The sequence below is a fragment of the Aythya fuligula genome, chromosome 18 (assembly GCF_009819795.1).
Source record: "Aythya fuligula isolate bAytFul2 chromosome 18, bAytFul2.pri, whole genome shotgun sequence".
NCBI classification, from domain to species: domain Eukaryota; kingdom Metazoa; phylum Chordata; class Aves; order Anseriformes; family Anatidae; genus Aythya; species Aythya fuligula.
This window is the reverse complement of record NC_045576.1, coordinates 3,881,005-3,898,647: the sequence shown is the minus strand read 5'-3', so window position 1 is coordinate 3,898,647 and position 17,643 is coordinate 3,881,005. Positions and strand designations below refer to the sequence as shown.

Below are 17,643 nucleotides of genomic sequence, written 5' to 3'. Positions count from 1 at the left end.
ACACCGGCCGTGCCAAGAAGCGGGGAGTCTTTGGGCAGTGCTGTTGGTAGAGGTTTTGCTCTTCCAGGGCGACATTCCCCCTTGAAATCCTTCTGTCCTTTCTCTCTTTTCCATTCATCCTCTCTGGGGGCCCGATGTCTTGTGTGACAGAAGAGCCCTGCTGTGCAGGGGTGGAAAGAAGCAGCGCTGTGCAGCATCTGGGAAACCCAGGGCAGCGGAGGAGCAGAGCCCTGCGATGGAGAAGGGAGGCACCTGGACTCCTGAGGTGGAAGCCTGGAGTTACACGCTTCACCAAGAGCTGCCTGAAGCTGCTGCTCCGCCTAGCAGAAGCACACAGATCGGAAAGCTTTCTGCTGCGGTGACTTCAGTGTCCCCTAGTGAACAGCCACGGTCACGGGCAGTGAACGTGGGGAAAAGTCCTCCAGAAACTGGGTCTGCTGAGTGGATTCTGGCGCCAGTTTTAGGCATACGCTGGCATCTGTCATGCTGTTGTTGTTGACGGAGCTGCTGTTGCGACATGGCTCTTTTGCGGGGCGGATGGCCACTAAGAACTGGCGCTTGAAGGTCTCGCTGAGGGTAATGTAGAGGAAGGGGTTGAGGCAGCTGTTGGCGTAGCCCAAGCTTATGGCAAAGTTGTAGGCGTAAAAGAAGGCCATGGACGGGGTGTCAATGCCGAGGTGAACCAGCTGGAGGATGTAGAAGGGGGCCCAGCAAATGAAAAAGGCAGAGCAGATGGCAACCGCCATGCGGGTGACTTTCTTGGTACGTACCCGGAGGCTCCTCTGGGGCAATGGGACCACGGTGGTGGCCATGTGCTGCAGGATCTTGAAGTAGACCACGCAGATTACAATCAACGGCACGGCAAACGCCAGCATGAACTGGTAGAGGGTGAACCAGTAAATATCAGTCTCTGGGTTGGGAAGCAGGAGAGCGCAGCGGACTGTCCCGTCCTCCAGAGGCATAAGGCCTGCGTACATCCACACGGGAATGATCGTCAGGAAGGAGAGCAGCCACACCAAGCAGATAACGAGAGCTGCAACACAGGGAGTCCGGACATAGGTGGATTTTAGAGGGTAGACCGTGGCCAGATAACGGTCCAGGGTCATCACCGTGAGGATGTTGGTGCTGGTGATCTGACTGTTGGTGTCCAGGGCAGTGATGATGGTGCACAGGGGAGCTCCAAAGTACCACGAGCCATTGCCTAGGAGCTGGTGGATGAGGAAGGGCATGCCCAAGAGGAAGAGGAGATCCACAATGGAGAGGTTGAAGATGAAAATGTCAGGCACGGTCTGCTTGCACTTCAGCTTCTTCTTCTTGACAATAGTGTAGATGACGATGAGGTTCCCCACGATGCCCAGGAAGCAGATGATGCTGAAGAGACTGGGCATGATCACGTTGGTGTACGGTGCTGGCTTCTCTGCTACTGCCAAAACAAACCAAAATCATCAGTGCAACCCAGAGACCACCTCAAGATATGTCTGCTTGCCCTGTTTTGGATCTGGATCCCCCTCGAAGACATAGCCTGGAGAGATGTTAAAGACCCTCTGCTGTCCTTGAGGAAGCTTAGCTGAGGATGTGACACCTCCTCCCTGCTGTGCAGGGCATGCAGCACCCCCCACCCCACCCCAAGTCTTACTGGCTCTGTAGGCATCTTTCCTCAGCTCTCCTGACGTATTTCAGTCCTGCCCTGAAACAACCCCGGCCTTGCTGGGGGCTGACATCAGGCTGGTCTGCCTCTGCTCCTGCCAGCACTCCCCAGGGAACTGATAGTGACTTTCCTGGGAATATTGGATGTCCACCCTGTTTGGAAGGCGGTGCACGGGGCAGCTTTGCACACAGGAGAAGCAAGCCTCTACCTGGGTGCCGAAAGCCAGATACAGCGGACAATCAGGCTGCTGTCAGTAAACTTCAGTTTGTCTGTCGGGTGGTTTATCTGTTGTTCAGTACGAGACAACTTCATTGTTGTCATCAACAATGAGTTCATTGACCGTGCTGGCACGTAACTAATGCTTATCTAAATGGGGAGATCTGGGACCGTACTGTGGCTGTGGCCCAGCAGGATTAGGCTGGAGCACGCCTCTTTCCTGGCTTCCTTCCCTGCCCCTCTCCCTTCCTCTAGGTTCCGTGTAGAAGAAATCCAGGTGGGGGGGGCAGGCAGGGTTTGGAGTAGGTTTCAGCATGGTCCTAAATCAGGGAATGCCCCACCTCTACAAGGAGCAAAAACACGTCTTAAAGCTGCTCTCTCTGGGTTGTGGATGTGGGTGGATTTCCAAGGCAGAATTATTGCCTGATAGCACTTGGCTTATCAGCACCAATACTTAAATATTGCTTGTTGAGGTGAGAGACCCAGACATAATCAAAGTCACGTTCTCCTCATCCCTACCAGGGTTTAAAATCACACCGAAGCCACGAGCCCACAGTGCCAACCGACAGATTTCTGCTCTTGTGCCCATCGGGTTGTATCTGAGGCACTGCTCGAGGTGCTCTGCGTTGTGCAAGTGCCACGTGCACGGTGTGAGTCCCAAATCACCCTGCTCAGCTGAGGCAAGCCTCGTTGCATCTCATTACTCCCTTCCTTCCTCTGGGACCTGTTTTATTGTTTTTAGGGGAAGGCTTTGTGTGAGTAATTTGTGTGGCTGTTACAAAGACATGCGTGACAGCCCCAGAGCCTTTCATTGAGTCGCAGATGATTCAAAGTGATTGGAAACGCTTGTCAGTTCCTCTACTATTGCTTCTCAGCAGCCTCCACCTGTAGGAGTGAGGTCAGCTCCTCCAGCGTAACTGAGGGAAATACTGGAAAGGAGATGAAGTGAGACAAGATACTCCTAATGCGTTCACTGCCAAAGTGGTGTCTGTTTGGGGTGGTATTTGCTGACACCTACAATTCTTGAGTACAAATGTCTGCGGATTTACTTTGGTGTGCCAGATGAGCTTGATTGAGTTGGCAAAATAACGGAGGCTGCACCACTGGTCTGGCCCTTGGCTGGAGAAGTGTGTGTGTGTGTCCTAGCACCCCTGCGTGGTGTTTCAGAGCTCCTAGCAGTGGGGCATGAGCTGCCGCTGCCCCATGTTTCTGCCACTAGGACACAGCATAGGTGTACACAAGGGCAGGCTCCAGCAGAGCTGTTGCTGTGCCACTTGGTCTGAAAGCTTTCGTGCTGAGGGCAGATCAGCCAGCATGGCACAGAGCAGGACTGCCAGGGGCCTGAAGGTAAAGGTGAAAGCCAGTCATAGGGGAAACAAGCCTGGTCTGGGCTACGTGGGGGAGTTAATGGTCCTTGTTCCTCCTGGCTGCTCTTCAATGCAAGGGAATGCCCCCTGATAAGCGGCTATCGATAGCTAAGTGTTATCAGCATCCTACTGAGACCTGATGCTTACTCTTCAGCATCCGGCTTGTGCATCCCCTGAACAGACAGGCAGGTCTCACACCTGAATGCTGGGGGATGCCAAATGCGGTTCTGCTATTCTGTGGGTGGCTGCTGGGAGCTCTGCTCGCCCTTCTTTTAGCCCCAAACTTTGCTGAGAACGTGGTGGGAGTGGATTATATGATTCAAGTGTGAAGGCTGCTGCTTTAGCTGAAAATTGGGACAAAATGACCCTTTTTTGCAGTGTAATAGCAGTGCTCACGGTGACCCTGTAAGGTTTCAAGTGAGCTCAGCTGGCCTTAGAGCGAAGTTTGTGCAGGCCCGAGGGCTGTGCGTGGAAGGCAGCTGTGTGTAGTGCTGTAGCAGCTTGCCTGATGTCGGTGTTCGCACAGGCAGGAGTTTCAAGCGTTATTAGCTGGAGGCTAGCATGAAGCTGGAGTTTGCGTGTGTATTATGGGATGGAGTGAGAAGTAGATGATTGTCAAATACTCAGAAAGTTCTCTCATCTCAAGAACAAAGAGGCTTTAGAAACGATTGAATCTGAATTTTCAATGCGGCTTCTGTGCGGATCCGAGTGTCTGTTTGTACACAGAAGCAGCTACTCTGAGGCATTGATTTCTCCTTGCCTGGAGGTTTGTGGCTGCCCTGCTGCTCCTGAAAAGCCCCAGAGGGGACTGCACTGTGTGAACTCAGCAAGGACCAGCATTCATCTTTTATCCAAAAGTGATTGTTGTCCTCAGCCATGCCCTGACACATAGCGAGCTGCGTCCTCGGTGCCTTTCAGGAGGAAACACCACAACCCTACTTTTAGGTTCTATAGGACCCATGGAGGGAGAAGACACAAAAGTCCCCCTGCAGCCACCTTCTGGGGGGGGTCTTCCACCACCTTGTACCCTTCAGGACCGCCCTGCCCGCCCCTCCACCACCGACCTGAGCGGAGAGAACAGGAGGCTGCGGGGGGATGCTCTCTGCTCCCCTCCCTGCTGGTTCTCGGCTCCTGCCTCCCCTCCCCGGAGGCCGGCGGGGCTTCAGCCTCCCCTCCCTGCCTCCGAGGCCCGGAGGCTGCGGGGCCAGGCGGTGCCGGAGGCCGGGGCCCGGAGCTGTCCCCCCGCCGGTGCTGAAGGCTCCCGGCCTCCGAGAGGTGCGAGGCCGGGCAGCCTCCGCGGGACCCCATCCCCGGGACCCCATCCCCGGGACCCCATCCCCGGGACCTCTCCCTCCTTTCCCCCCCTTCTCACCTGAGCCGTTCCGAGCCTCCGGCGCGGAGAAGTTCCTCGAGGAGTTACCGGGGGCCATGGCACCGGGCTCGGCGGTGGCCTCGGGGGCTCGGCGGAGGCGCCGGGGTCCGTCCTGCGGGAGGCTGAGGCTGAAGCTGAGGCTCGGCAGCGCTGCTCTCCGCTCGCCCGCCCCGCCGAGCCCGAAGCAGGTACTGACAGCGAGGAGCAGCCGAGCCGGCGGCGGCTGGGAGGTGCCCAGAGGACGCCGAGGGGCAGCCGAGGGTCGCCGGCTCCCAGCCCAGCTCTGGCCGCTGCCTCCCGACGGCTGCGCCGAACGCCCCTTCGCATCGCTCTCCTGCAGCCCCCCCGACGGCCGGCTGGGGCTCGCAGCCTCCCGTGCCAGCCAGCCTCCTCTCGCTGGCGTCAGGAGAGGAGGACCGGCTTTTGCCTTTTAAGCAGCTCGGCTCCCTCGCCTTTCGCCGTGGGTTTTCCTCTCGCAGACGCACGTGGCCCTTTTCGGCCCTGAGTCATAGGCGAGGCCCCGCCAGTGGGGCTGGGGGGTGTCGGGGCACCAGGTCGCCTTCCAAAAGCTGTTGTTTTGACCTCCTCACCCCTCTGCCTCTCATTCCCACCTGAGGTTCTTCACTTGTAATTAATCCTCTGCTGTTTTCTGCTCTTACAGCTCATTTGTTTCCTAGCTCCAGTACTCAGCTTGATCTCTAGCTCAGGTTTTGTTTGTGCTCTCCTCCTTTTGGCCTCCAAAATACCAGGCAAGAACCCTCCCCATGAGTTTTGAGAGAGTGCCCTGCTCTGGGTGCAGTGTCAGAGCAGCAGCCTGCACTTTCCCGTGGCTCTGAGCTGATGATTTTGTCATGCTTCCTGCCTGCTGTCAGTCCATGGGCTGCGCTCCTCCGTTATGGTTTGATATATCACCTGTTGCCATCGGATCGTTCTGTACCTCCAAATGTTTCCTGCACTGAAGAAGTGTGGTGTCGTGTCAGAAGTCTGCAAGAAAACTGGCAGCAACAGGCAGCTTTCTGTGGTTTAGTGCAGTGTAAGGGATTAGGTTTACTTCATAAAAACTTAGATCTCTGCCTGGAAATCTCCTTTCCTTCCCTCTATCTGTAGCACCAAAGGCTGACACCAGCTGTAGGGACTATTTTTTTTTTATTGTGGGGGGGCTTTGCAAGTCTGTATCAATCAGGACCAGAAGTGACACCTACCATTAAAAATGAGGCCCCGTGTACGTGCTAGCAACAAGCCCAGCATGGGCTGTGAGTCAGGTTTGACAGCAGCAAATCTGACAGACAGTGCGGGCCTTTCACCACGTCAGCCGAAGCCGTTCATCATTATTAGGTTGTCCTCTAGTGGACCGCCAGGTAGACAGAGACCTGCAGCGTGCTTTGCCTGGGCTCTGAAGAACTGGAGACAGGATGGGGCCAGTTGATTGTTTATATTACATGAGGGGGTTTTAGTGAGTCTCCGGGGTTACTGTGTCAGTGATTTGCCCAGCAGGTTTCTCCCCAGCAGATAGCCGTGGTGTGTAAGGCAGTTCTGAACCCACACAGCCCGTGGGAAAGGCGGCGTTTCTCAGTCACAGAATATTTTCTTAATACCCTTTCCCTTTTACATCTTGGGTAAATCTTAGTGCTCATCTGTCTGGGGTTACTGCTGCCAAACAAGCCGCCGTTTGTGCACCGGGATGATGGAGTTAAGGCAGGAGAGCTGTTGGGAACAGGGAGTAGTCATCTGCAGCGAGTGCCTTTGTGTGATTATGCCTAATCCAGTCCTGAAGTGCAGAGATTGCATGGGAAACGGGTGGGCTGCTGCTATTCCAAACGTTTTCCCTGCACAGACAGGCTCCTACTCCCTTTCTTGGGAGAGGAACTGCCTTTCTTTCAGCTTTCAAAGCAAGAACCTGCTGTTTAACCTTAGCAGTTCCTAAAGCACAGCGTTATTTTTAATTTGCATCCTCGAGTATTGTTCATCTGTGAAACTGCCTGGCGTGTGAGGGGAGCTGTAATTCCTCCTTGTCAGCTGTAGGGGCACGGCAAACCCCAGCCACTCCATCCCTGCCGCACGCGTGTCAGCTGTGGTGACAGCACCGCGCTCAGCGCCCTGCGTCCACATCACCCGCACCTGCCTGTTTGATTACCGAGCCTTCATCGCCAGGTTTCGATGAGGTTTGGGCCTCCCTTTTTATGTCAGCAGCCTGGGGAAGTTCTCATCCCTAAGAAGGGGTGGTCTCCCAGCCCCCCCGAGCTGAAGGGTTAGGTGGAAGGAGCGGAACAGGAGCTGCAGCAGTGAGCGACGTGCAGCCTGGCAATCAGCTCATTATCGGGCTGAGCATTCGGAGGCAGCGGCTCTGGAAAGGACGAGTTCTGTGAGTGCTCGTCTGCTGGAAACGAGCAGGGATGGGCACTCAGGGGACCCGGGGATGTAGCCGAGGAGTTGTACTAACCATTCCGTGTAATTACAAGGAAGATTGAGACGTTAACCCCTTGAAAACATGTCTTAAATTAAACGAAAGATGTAGTAATTAATGTAAAATCAGGGAACTGCCATCTCAACAGCCTAGGCGTGGAAATGGGGTTCAGCCCTTGGTTATAAAGCAAACAATTACTTCTTCCTGCAATCTCTGCATCACAACTATCCTTCAACCATCCTGTCTGCAACATCACTGTTATGAAGAAAGATAGTAATCTTCCAAGGCTGCTGCTAGGCAAATTCTGCGATTGGGGAATGAATCTGGCTTGTTTAACAGTGGCTTAACCCTGAAAGGCTCTTGCATTTCAGTAATGAGCTCCATTTCCTGCGTCTGTCCCAGCTGGAGGTCCTGTCTTACCCAGTACGAGTAGAACCGCAGCATCCCCGGGGGTTGAGCACAGCACCAGCCTCTGTTACTGCACTGCCGAAGCCTTTCCCTGGCTGTTTCACCGAATACTTTCTCATTAGGTGAGAAATTAATATTTATTTAGCACCTAGCTACTACTCCGATTTGCACCCTGGAGAGAGGAGCCTTAACTGCGAGCTGAGTTGTGAACCCTTCCCTGTAGCTCCCTGGTCTCCGTATTCACAACGCCAGACTGGGAGGATGGAGCTCTGCTTGCTGCTCAGCTCTTTGCCCTTGTTTATATTGATCAAATGGTGTAATAAGTGAAGTTTAGCCCTTGCAATGGCCTGAGGGGCAGGCGTGATTTCATTTGGGATGTTAGACGTGATGTGTTGACCCTCCAGCCTGGCTGAGTGCCTGACTGCTCGTGTCTCTGGGCAGTAGCTGCACATCAGTCTCACTTCCTCTTTTTCAGGCAAAATTGGTATTTTCCAACTACTGATCTGTTTTTACCTCCCTTCTTCCTAGAAACTGTCTTTGCTATTACTTCTCATCTACAGGGAAAGAAAATCGCACGTGGCAAAGTTAAACATTTTCCCCCCTGCTGAGCTGGAGGTCAAAAATTGACAGTAATTCTCTCTGCAGCAGCGCTGGCTCAGGCAGCATCTCCTACACCTCCCCGCAATGATTATCCCAGCACGACTGTTTGTAGCAGAACAGACAGATATGTGCTGAATCCAATCACTTGATTTAAAAAATAAATAAATTAGGAGCAGCTTCATCAAGGCAACTTGGTGGTGACTCAGGTCTTGCTGTCATCAGTCTGGATGTGCACTGCTCGTGCCGTCCGTCTGGCTGGCTGGAAAGAATTTGCTGTCGTATTCTGATGCCTGACCTGAATCGGAGCAGTGCTACCCTGAGCTCGGTGCTGCCCCAAGCTGGTATTAATGAACCTGGAGCCACGGCCTGAGGCTGAGCTCCGAGCAAACCCCCCTTTTCCCAACTCTCAGGCTGTTTTCTCGCACATGTGTGAATTTCTAATGTAGGCAGCAGAGTAAATTCCCTTTCTCAGCTGCTCCCCAAAGCCAGGCATGCCTTTACAGGAACACTTAGCTCAACAATTACCTAAGTGCTTGTTATCCACGTTGGATTTCTTGTTAATTAGAACAAAGTGGACATTTATCCGAAGCAAGATGACCGCCACCTCTCTCCCTGCAGGCTTCCTCCTGCTGAAATGAAAGATCTGGGCTGCCTGGTCAGTCCTGCCTAATTCCAGCACCACGCTGCTAATTTGAGGTTTTAGCCTTCAGCATCTGCCCATTCTGGCTGCTCGCAGCGAGCCAAAGGCCAAGGCAGCAGCTTTCTGTGGTTTGGTTTTCATTGCTAAAGCTGAGAGGATCCCAGAGACAAAAGCACAGCCAAAAATAACAAGGAGGGGCCAAGCAGGGCTTACCCCGTGACGGGGAAGCAGAGAGGCTCGCAGGCTGGCCGCGGCCAATGTGCAGAGGTCAGGGATGTGGATGCACGCTCAGCGAAACAGGCAGATCCCGCTGGCCAAGATAAGGAGCTGCAGGCAGCTCTGTGTCAGCCAGAAACAGGCAGGAGCCCCGAGGGAGACAAATCCAGCCTCAGGGTACGGTGTTAGTTGCCTGGCTTCCCTTTTATGAGAGCAGGCATTAGCACAAGGCAGAGACAGCTGGAACTTGAATTCCTCCTGAATCTGAATGGGAACAAAAGTTTCAGCTCAGATCTGTAGCTCGTGGATAGCTGCGCACCGGGCTCGGGAGGAGGGCAAGAGGCTGTTTTGCTGGAGGGGGTGGGAGGAATAAACAGGAATAGATGTCTGCCCAACCCACGGCGATGGCTCTGCTTACCCTTTCAGCGAGGACGATGATAGCGTTGAACTGCTGCTCTGACGTTACAGATCTGAGATGAAGCAAAACTGAAAAGCCTGAGAGGTTCAAGTCAGGGAGACGAGATAAACCCCCCTCGCTGCCTGGGAAGAGCTGTCACATGAAATTGCAAATCCAAGCACAAGGATTTATGACGGAGCTATCAAAACACGAGGTGGTGTTTTATAACCAGACAGTGCAATCCCGCTGCCTGACCCCGAGCAGGGGCAGGAGGGCAGTCACAGCTGATGTTGGGAGCCGCGGTGCGCTGAATTTACATGAGTCCGGGAAAGCGTTTGGTAGCGTCTCCCAGGAAATCCTCAAGCTGGAGGAGAGGAGAGGCCCAGAACTTGTAAAATCCAAAACAAAGCACGAGTGAGAGCGAGGTCTTGTGTTGAGAGGGGAGCTGTTAGCATTGATAGCATCGGATGGGAAAGCCTCCTGACGGGGACCTGCCTCCTGATGGGGGCAGGCTGGGCTCCATCGCAGGCTGCTCCCTGCAGCAGCCAGATGGTCCTTGCCCCTCTCACCCCTGGCACACCACCAGCCGGATCTGCTGGGTGCTGCCACTGGGAGCCGAGACATCTGCCCCGCTGCAGGCGGTGGCTCGGGGCATCGGAAGAGGTGGGAACCTTTTAAAATGATAATGAAAAAGCAAAATGACGATCATTTATGAAAACAGTAATTGGTAAACCACTTAGCATTTCACAGCCCCAGGGCTAGGAGCAGAGGCATGCGTTCAGCAGCAGCAGTGAGCGTGTGTTTATCAGCTGGGAGTTCATTAGGTGGAAAGGCAGGAGAGAGAGAAGCAAGGCAAGGGTTCGGTACGAGCTACCTGTTTAACACGGCGTTAAAAAAGGCAAACGCGGTTCTCGGAGGGACCAGGGGAGACGTTTCCCTTGCAGGAATTACTGCCATTGTGTGAGATGCAGGCAGACTTCCTCTGGAAATCCGTGTGGGTCGTTGCTGTGTCGTGTCCGGCTCCCCGCAGGAGGCTGCAGGAAGGAAGAAGCGGGTCGGGGTGCGGGGCGCTCAGTGCCCCGCTGGGGCTCAGCACCACGGCCGCTGCTGCACCTCGGGCTCCCAGGACACAGCCGGGGTGGTTGCTGTTCTCTGGTGCTTCTTTCGGGCTTGGTGCAGGTTTCAGCAGAAGGGTTAAACAAGCCCGAAGCAGGCCGTTTTGCTGGTGGCCTTAAAATACTTGGAGAGAGTTCATCTGGATAAAAATCAGCCCCAAATGTTATTTTTGATTGACTCAGTTCCTGAAGGGTTTTGCGGCAGTCCAGGATGCAGATACAGCAGCGTAATGCTTTCTAAATGTCCCGGTTTGCCACCAGGCCTCTTTCTTTCCTCTTCCCCTGATTCTCCTGGTGTGTGAGAAGGGCGCTTGGTCTGGAAGGCACTGGAGATATTTCTGCTGCCTCCTGCCCTGGGTTATTTCTCTACACCAAGGCCCGGCCCCACATCTTGAGCCACCATGGCTCTGTGGTTCAGTGCACACGGTGCCTGCCGGCAGCACGTGCCTTGCTTCTGTCTTTTTTTTTTTTTTTTTCTGCTGTGCCGTCTTTCCCAGAGTGGGGTGACAGTGCCTTTGTAAAGCAATTTGAAATGTTTGGTGAGAAGTTTTGTCTGAGAGCCTGTGTCTGCGAATCTGTGCTGCTGACACTGCAGCCGGAGTTGTTAGCAGACCCAAGAAACCAGAGCTATCTCCCGATGCAGGTTCCTTGCCTGTCAGAAACACGTAGTTAATTAAAGCCTCCTCCTGAAAGGAATTTCTTAGCTGCACTAGAGGGATAACAAAGCGAAAGCAGTGTCCTTAATCCAGCCCTTTCATCTCCTAGAAATTCCTTCCTCTCCCGTCTTTCTCTGTGTCCTGATTGCTAAAAGAAACGAGAAATAATTTCCACTTGGAAAAAAACCAGGACAACAAAACTCCAGCCCAGCTGATCGCAGCAGAAGCCAAGGAGACGGGAGCTGAAAGGAGGGAGCTGTTAATGAAGCGTCAGCAGCGAGCCAGGGGCAGGAGCTGGAGCCCATCCAGATGGCCTGGCTGATCTGCTGCATCCACTTCACAGCGCTCCTCTCGGGGACGAGGCTGCGGCCTCTGCAGCGCCGGTCAGCTCCAGCCTCACCTGCAGCCTCCAGGGAAGGTTTGCCCAGGTTGCATCAAGCCTCCAAACAGTCTCACCTGAAATCTGACCCCCCGTGGATGCAGAGCAACGCCTGCCCCCCTGACCCATGAGGGAAATGGATCCCAAGGCTGGCTTTCTGCACCGCATTCCTGCAGGGATGCATCAGCCGCCTGGGGCTGCTCTCCCTGTGGCCCTCCCTGCCCTCAGGGCAGGGCAGGAAAGAGCAGAGGCTGTGGAGAGGCCGGGAGCACAGCTCGCAGGGCTGCTGGCAAGGGGATTGGGGGCTCGCCGGCACGGCTCTGGTGGCAGCGTGCTGCAGCCTGAGTGCCCGTGCTTCCCTTCATCCCCCTCAGCCCGGATATTCGCGTTTCCTGGCCTGACAGATAAGGCGGCCTCGCCATTAATCAAGAGGCCTGGAGAATGGGATCAACGTGAGGCAGGCGTGCTGCGGAGTTAATCTCCTTTACTCCCCGATGATGGATGGAGCTCATTTCAGACATTAATCAAGTCTGTGAGCGTGCACCGGGCAAAATGGATTAGACGCTGTGCTGTTGGCAGAGGCGCTCCCGAGTCCCTGGGCAATCCTGGAGGACGCCCGAGGCGCTGGCTTTGGGCACCCTCCAGCTGGAGCCGCAGCACAGAGGCATGGTGAGGGTGACGGAGGGATTACAGCTGCTGGGGCCTGGGGAGAGCTTAGGTGTACCCTCAGTTTAGCTCCACAAGTGCTTGCTGTGCTCTCTTCCTGGGGACAGGGCTGGGAAGCGGGTCCCAGCTGTTGCTGAGCCGTGTTTATTTGCAGAGCTGCGCTCCCAAACAACTTGTGGAGGCTCCTCGGTGGTTCTGGGTACAACCAAACACCTCCAGGTCTGCAGTCCCCGGGCTGCAGTGGGAACGGAGCTGGAGCACCAGGTCTGGGACACGCAGCAGAAACCACCTGTGAGCCCTTGGAGACTCCAGGAAAGGGCTGTCCTGCATGAGAAGGAGCAGGGGACGCCCACAGATGCCAGCCCTGGTCACGGCTCTGCAGCATCTCGTACAAAAACCTTTTATTCTGCTGTACAATCAGTGTGGGACAGAGATTGTAACCCAGCTCTGAGCCATGCTGTGGCCCATTTGGATGTCATTGGGCTTGAGGAGCGGTGTCTCAGAGGCAGAGCACCCTGTTGTAGATGATGTGAGAAAAATGCCAGGCCCACAACAAGCTCCTCACCCACTTCAGACTAGTGCTCGGTTCTGGGATTAGCAGGAGGTGCTGGCTGGTAAAAATAACCCCGAGTGTGCATCCTCCAAAGGGAGGTGTTTAGGCCTGGCGAGGCAGAGGGAAATGCCCAATTCTTGGCCTGTGCCATGGCCCAAATGTCACGCTACAGGAACGGGAAGCCAATTCACACCTTACCCATCCCAGCGCACCCGCTCATCCCACCGCAGCTCAGGGTATGCGCCGATCTGTATCGCCGTTATGCCGGTGGCCTGGCAGGCCGGACAGTCAACGAGCTGTGTCTTCAGATGTTTAATTCCCCCTCGCTCCTGATGGGAGCCGTTCAGCCTCCCCGGGGATGTGTGATAACCATCGGGGCAGAAACCTGCCGTATGCACACCGTAACGCCCAGCGCCGGGACTGCACGCGGCGGGGTTGGTCCTGGAAGGGCCCCGGGCTCTGGCAGTGCCCGGGTTTGTTAACGCACACTTTCTTTCCCCCCTGCTTTAAGTGCAAAACCCAGCTGACATCAAAGCACCAGAAAGTCTAATCCCGTTTTGAATCAGTGCAGCACACGCAGCGAATGTTAAACAGGGAATCCGGCAGCAAGAAAAGGGGGGATTATCTTTAATTTCCTGAGAGAGTGACTGAGGGGGGGAGACAGAGAAGAGAAGGCACAGGAGCAGAAAGAAGTAGCTGGCGGCACAGGCAGGTAGTGGAGGAGGAAATGGGGTGGATGGGAAGCAGAGAGGGGCTCGAGCAGCAGCACGGGTGTGCAGAGTCCTGATGGGAATGGGGCTGTGAAAAGGCTGCCGAAGGAGGTCGAGGGCTACCCAAAGGCTCCTGTTGGGAGCACGGCTTCCTGGGGGCCTCGCATGGGGTGCGTGTTGGGTCAGGGTTTGCGTTCAGGTGAATCCAGCAGGAGCCAAGCACTGGCACGTGGGAAGGCTGCTCCTGCCGGGAGCCCCAGGCCCAAGTTCCCAGGTGGGCCCGGGGAAGGGATTGTGCAGAGGGCGCGCTGAGCTGGGTGCTGGGGACAGGGCTGCCGAGTTGGTTTCTGAGGGAGCAGAGAGCTGGAGTCCACCAGAGCGATACAGAGGGAGGGCTGAGCGTGGTTTCGAGCGGGGTGGAGACACGAGGGCTGGTTACCTCTGGTCACACACTGCGGGCTGTTTCTTTGCCATAAAAGACATTACCTACTGGAGAGCTGCCTCTAGCTATGGTTTATGCTGCTGCCTATCACCACCGGGTACTGCCAGCCCTGCAAAGGGCAATCGCTGCTTCTTTGTACTGTTTTTGACATTTATGGAGCTGTGTCCACGTGGAGGATGTGTCCCAGCCCACGGCTCCCCACAGCGGCCACGCTGCGCCTGGCCCAGGAGCAGGAGGCGACTGGGGCCAACCCGACCCCCGTGCCTGCCTGCTGGAGCCTGGTCCTTGGGAGTGCAGCTTCCTCCTCCTCCTCCTCCTCCTCCTCCCTGCAGCCTGTGTCTCCCTCACAATCAAACCCCTGAGTTTTGCTCTCGGACTTGAAGCAGCAGCTATTGCCAGGCAGGTTTTAAAAAGGTGACGGAGTGAATGTGTGCATAGACACCTCGTGTGTCCTGCCCCCTGCCCTGCTCTAGCTTTGCCCTTAACACTGCGATGAGTGAGGTGCAGAGTGGGAAGAGCTGTGTCTGGATAGGGGAGAGGGGACAGGTACCTGTGTAGGAAAAAGGTCCCTGGGGTTGGGATGCGGGTGCTGAGCACCAGGAATGAAGCCGAGATTTTCTGTGCTGCTCACGGACAGGCCCAAAGCCCAGCAGCAGGGCCCTGAACACTTTTTGCTGCAGGAATGAACACCTGGAGCTGCAGCTCTGGGGGTGACTTTCCATAACCTGCCTCCTGCCTGGCTGCCTGCAGGAGCAGCCCTTCCTTGCCCTGCTTCACCCTCAACCCGCACCTTCATTCCCATGGGACAGGTGATGTGGCACCAGGGGGGTGCCACAGCCCCCCTGGAGGTGGTGCTGGCCTCATGGGTGTGCAAGCTGCACACCAGCAAGTGTCCCGGCAGTGTCTGTGCTCCCGTCTGGGGAAAGCAGCGCCCTGGGGATCCCCCTCGGCCCCCACGGGACTCGGAGCCTCCCCACACCCAGGTGCGAGCCGGAGCTTTCGGGTTGCAGCCACGAAAGGAGGAGCCTGAGCTGCAGCTGAGCCGGGAGGGGGAGAAGTGCGGCTCCGTCCAGCTGGTTCACAGCATACTTAAAATGTTTCAGATGTCTGCTGCGGGTCTCCGTGGCCCTCCTGCCGGCTCCTGGCTGGGTGGGGTCACCGCTGCCGCCGCCGCTTTCCAAGTTCGGCTCTCGCAGGCGAGATTTGGGAGCGGGAGCCCCGCGCCCTCCGGCCCTGGGCTGTGGAGCTGGGTCTGGCCTGGCCTCACCTGAAGCCGTCGGCGGAGCTGCCGCGGGCGTCACTCGTGCCAGCGGGGCCCCTTCCCTCCCGGCAGCAACTGCGTGTGCCGTTCTGGTTTGGTGATGGAGGGAGGGGAACAATTAAGGCAAATCGCAGAAGGGAGGGAGGTTGAATGCCCGCTGGGGCCGCAAGGACGGCGCTGAGCTCCGGCCACCAGTCAGCTGCCCAAGCCCTGGGCTGGGGAGAGCTGGCAGAGCACTGAGCTGTGTTCTCAGCCTAAGCTGCCTCAGTCGGAGGAGCAACGAATCTGCTGCTTCTGCTCTGCCCCTACCCCAACCACGCTGCTTTTACACGCTGCCGCGAATTAAAAACAAACCAAAGCAAACCAGCTCCTTCCCGGCACCCTGCGAGCAGCTGATCGTTGTAGCATGGGCTCTAGATGGCAACAGCGACCCGAAGAGCTGCGGGAGGAGCAGGGTCCACACAGGACCAGGCAGGGCCATGGCTCGGTGCTGCTTTGGGCACCTCGCTGCTGGGGCGCAGGGGCTCAGGCCAGGGTTGAGCTCTCAGCCAGCCTCCTGAGGGTGCCTCTGCCCCGAAAACTCCTCTCAAAACACAAACAACTCCCCCGTGGGCAAGGAAGTAACCAAATGTTAGAGAGGACTTTTCTGCAGTGGGATTTCAGTGAATTCCCTCAGCCCCTGGTCTGCGGACACGTGGAAAAAAACAAAAAACAAAAAACAAAAAACGTTCCAGGCCTCTGACACCTCAGTGAGGTGGAGAGGGCAGGTGCTGTGCGTGGGTCTTTGTGCTGAGGATCACCAAAGGGGCAACAATTTACCCAGGAGGTAACGGCAAAGCTGTGAGGTGCACGATAGGAGATCAGGGGCACTGAGGTTAATCCTCCTCTGCTGCTTGCCTGCTGGCACGACTGTAATGTGAAAGCCTCAGGCTTAGGCGTGGTGTCCGGAGCACCCAAACGTTGTTTAACACTCAGAGGCTGAGCTGGAAATTGTGGATGTCCAGCAAACCAGGGGGAGCTTCCCCATGCACCCTCGATTCCAAGGGCAGAAATTCAAGCTTCAGTGCCCCCGCTTTGGCCACGCAGCGGGTGGGGACGCGGGCGAAACGCACCCGCCCTGCGCCCAACTGCGACGTGCGCCTCGTGCCGGGCTCTTTGGAAAGCAGCTTTAGTCTGTGCTCGGGGAGCTGCACGGCGTAATTAAGATCATTCAAAGGACAAAAAGTGCTGGAGAAATTCAGGGGAATCTTAGAAATGTCACTGAGCTTTACAAGCTCTGGCACAACTCGCGGAAGGGATACCGAGCCCCGGCGCTTCCTGGGATGCTTCCAGCTTCGTGCTTCGACACAGCAGCTGTGAGATGTTGCCCTGGATGAGGTGTGCATCACCACCTCCTGCTTCGGGCTGTGCAGGAGGCCACCAGCCCCTCGCCGCCACCCCGGGTGCCATTTGGGGTTTGGGTGGCAGCGGGGCTGGGTCTTTGCAGCTCCCCCGGGAGCAGCGGGCCGGGCGCTTGGCACAGCAGACCCGAGCCTCTGCGTGGTTTTAATCGGCTCGGCTGCCGCTAAGCCGCCGCTATCGTGCAGCAAAAGCCGGCCGGCTTGCTGGGCAATCCCCCGCCTTAGCACAGCCCTGCTGGGGGCACCGGGGGGGGCAGAGCGGGGCGGATTGCAGAGGGGGCGAAGGAATGGGACGGGGGGGGCTGAACGCGGGGCTCGGCCCGCAGCGGCACCGCGCCCCCCGGGGACCTCTCGGGGACCTCTCGGGGACCCCTTGGGGACCCCTTGGGGACCCCTCTGCCGCCGGCCCGGCCCCGCTGGAGGCTCGGCACGGCTCGGCACGGCTCGGCCCCGCTCCGCCGGCGCCTGGCGGTGAGTGACAGCAGCCCCGGCCCTGCCCGGCCCGCCCAGCCCCCGGCCCTTTCCAATCAGGCCGGGCAAGGGAGGGATTTCCTGCCGGGACGGGGAGGCACGGCTCGGAATTGCACGGCTCGGGACTGCACGGCTCGGCACGGCTCGGCTCGGCGCTGCACGACCCCGCTGGGCTCGGGCTGTCCCGCTGCTTTGCGCTCCGGTCCCGGCACGGCTCGGCTCGGCACGCTGCGAGCAGCCCAGGTGAGTGGCGCTGCCCCCCCCCGGGACCCCGAGCTGCGCCCCCCGGAGCGGGGCACGAGTCCCACGGAGCCTCCCCGGGGCCGGGGCCTCGCCGAGCTGGGGCTGGAGCCCCCCCGGGAGGAGCCGGAGCCCCCCCCGGCAGAGCGAGCTGCCCCCCGGCCGCCCCCCCGAGCCCCTCTTTCTTTGGGGGGGAGGCGGCAGCCACTTTCTAGCATCTTTCCTGCCCCGTCTGCGCGATGGTTTCGGGTTTGTTTCCCTCCCCTCTTTCCTTTTTCCTGCGGCTGGTGCAGAAACTTCGCTTCTCCAGGTGGATTCCTGCGCTGGAGGCAGGGCTGGGATGGGGTGGGATAGGGTGGGATGGGATGGGATGGGATGGGATGGGATGGGATGGATGGGATGGTCGCTGCAGCTTCTCCAGCTCTGTGCCTCCCGCAACTCTGCGCTGCTGCTCCTCTCGCAGGAGCGGAGATCGGCACTCG

General features: G+C 57.0%; 2 protein-coding genes across 5 annotated transcripts in view; one reads left to right on the top strand and one right to left on the bottom strand.

Moving 5' to 3' along the window:
• Positions 1–374: 374 nt before the first annotated feature.
• LOC116496709 (melanin-concentrating hormone receptor 1-like) lies at positions 375–4,661 on the bottom strand. Its single transcript, XM_032199951.1, has 2 exons — positions 4,604–4,661; positions 375–1,423 (listed from the first exon to the last, which is right to left on the bottom strand). Exons 1-2 carry the CDS (start codon positions 4,659–4,661, stop codon positions 375–377), a joined length of 1,107 nt encoding a protein of 368 aa, XP_032055842.1.
• Positions 4,662–17,148: 12,487 nt separating this feature from the next.
• The window catches only part of CASKIN2 (CASK interacting protein 2), a 31,344-nt gene continuing 30,849 nt past the window's right edge, over positions 17,149–17,643 (top strand). For 3 of the 4 annotated variants that reach the window (XM_032199768.1, XM_032199770.1, XM_032199766.1), the window contains exon 1: positions 17,149–17,164. The gene's annotated coding sequence lies outside the window, so the exon portion shown is untranslated. The remainder of the gene's footprint in view (positions 17,165–17,643) is intronic. The other variant, XM_032199767.1, reaches the window with a different exon arrangement.

Coding starts and splice junctions, on each gene's coding strand:
- LOC116496709 (XM_032199951.1), bottom strand. CDS start 4,661: ATGGCCCCCGGTAACTCCTCGAGGAACTTCTCCGCGCCGGAGGCTCGG. Junction 1,424..4,603: donor GGAGGCTCGGAACGGCTCAG/GTGAGAAGGGGG, acceptor TTGTTTTGGCAG/TAGCAGAGAAGCCAGCACCG.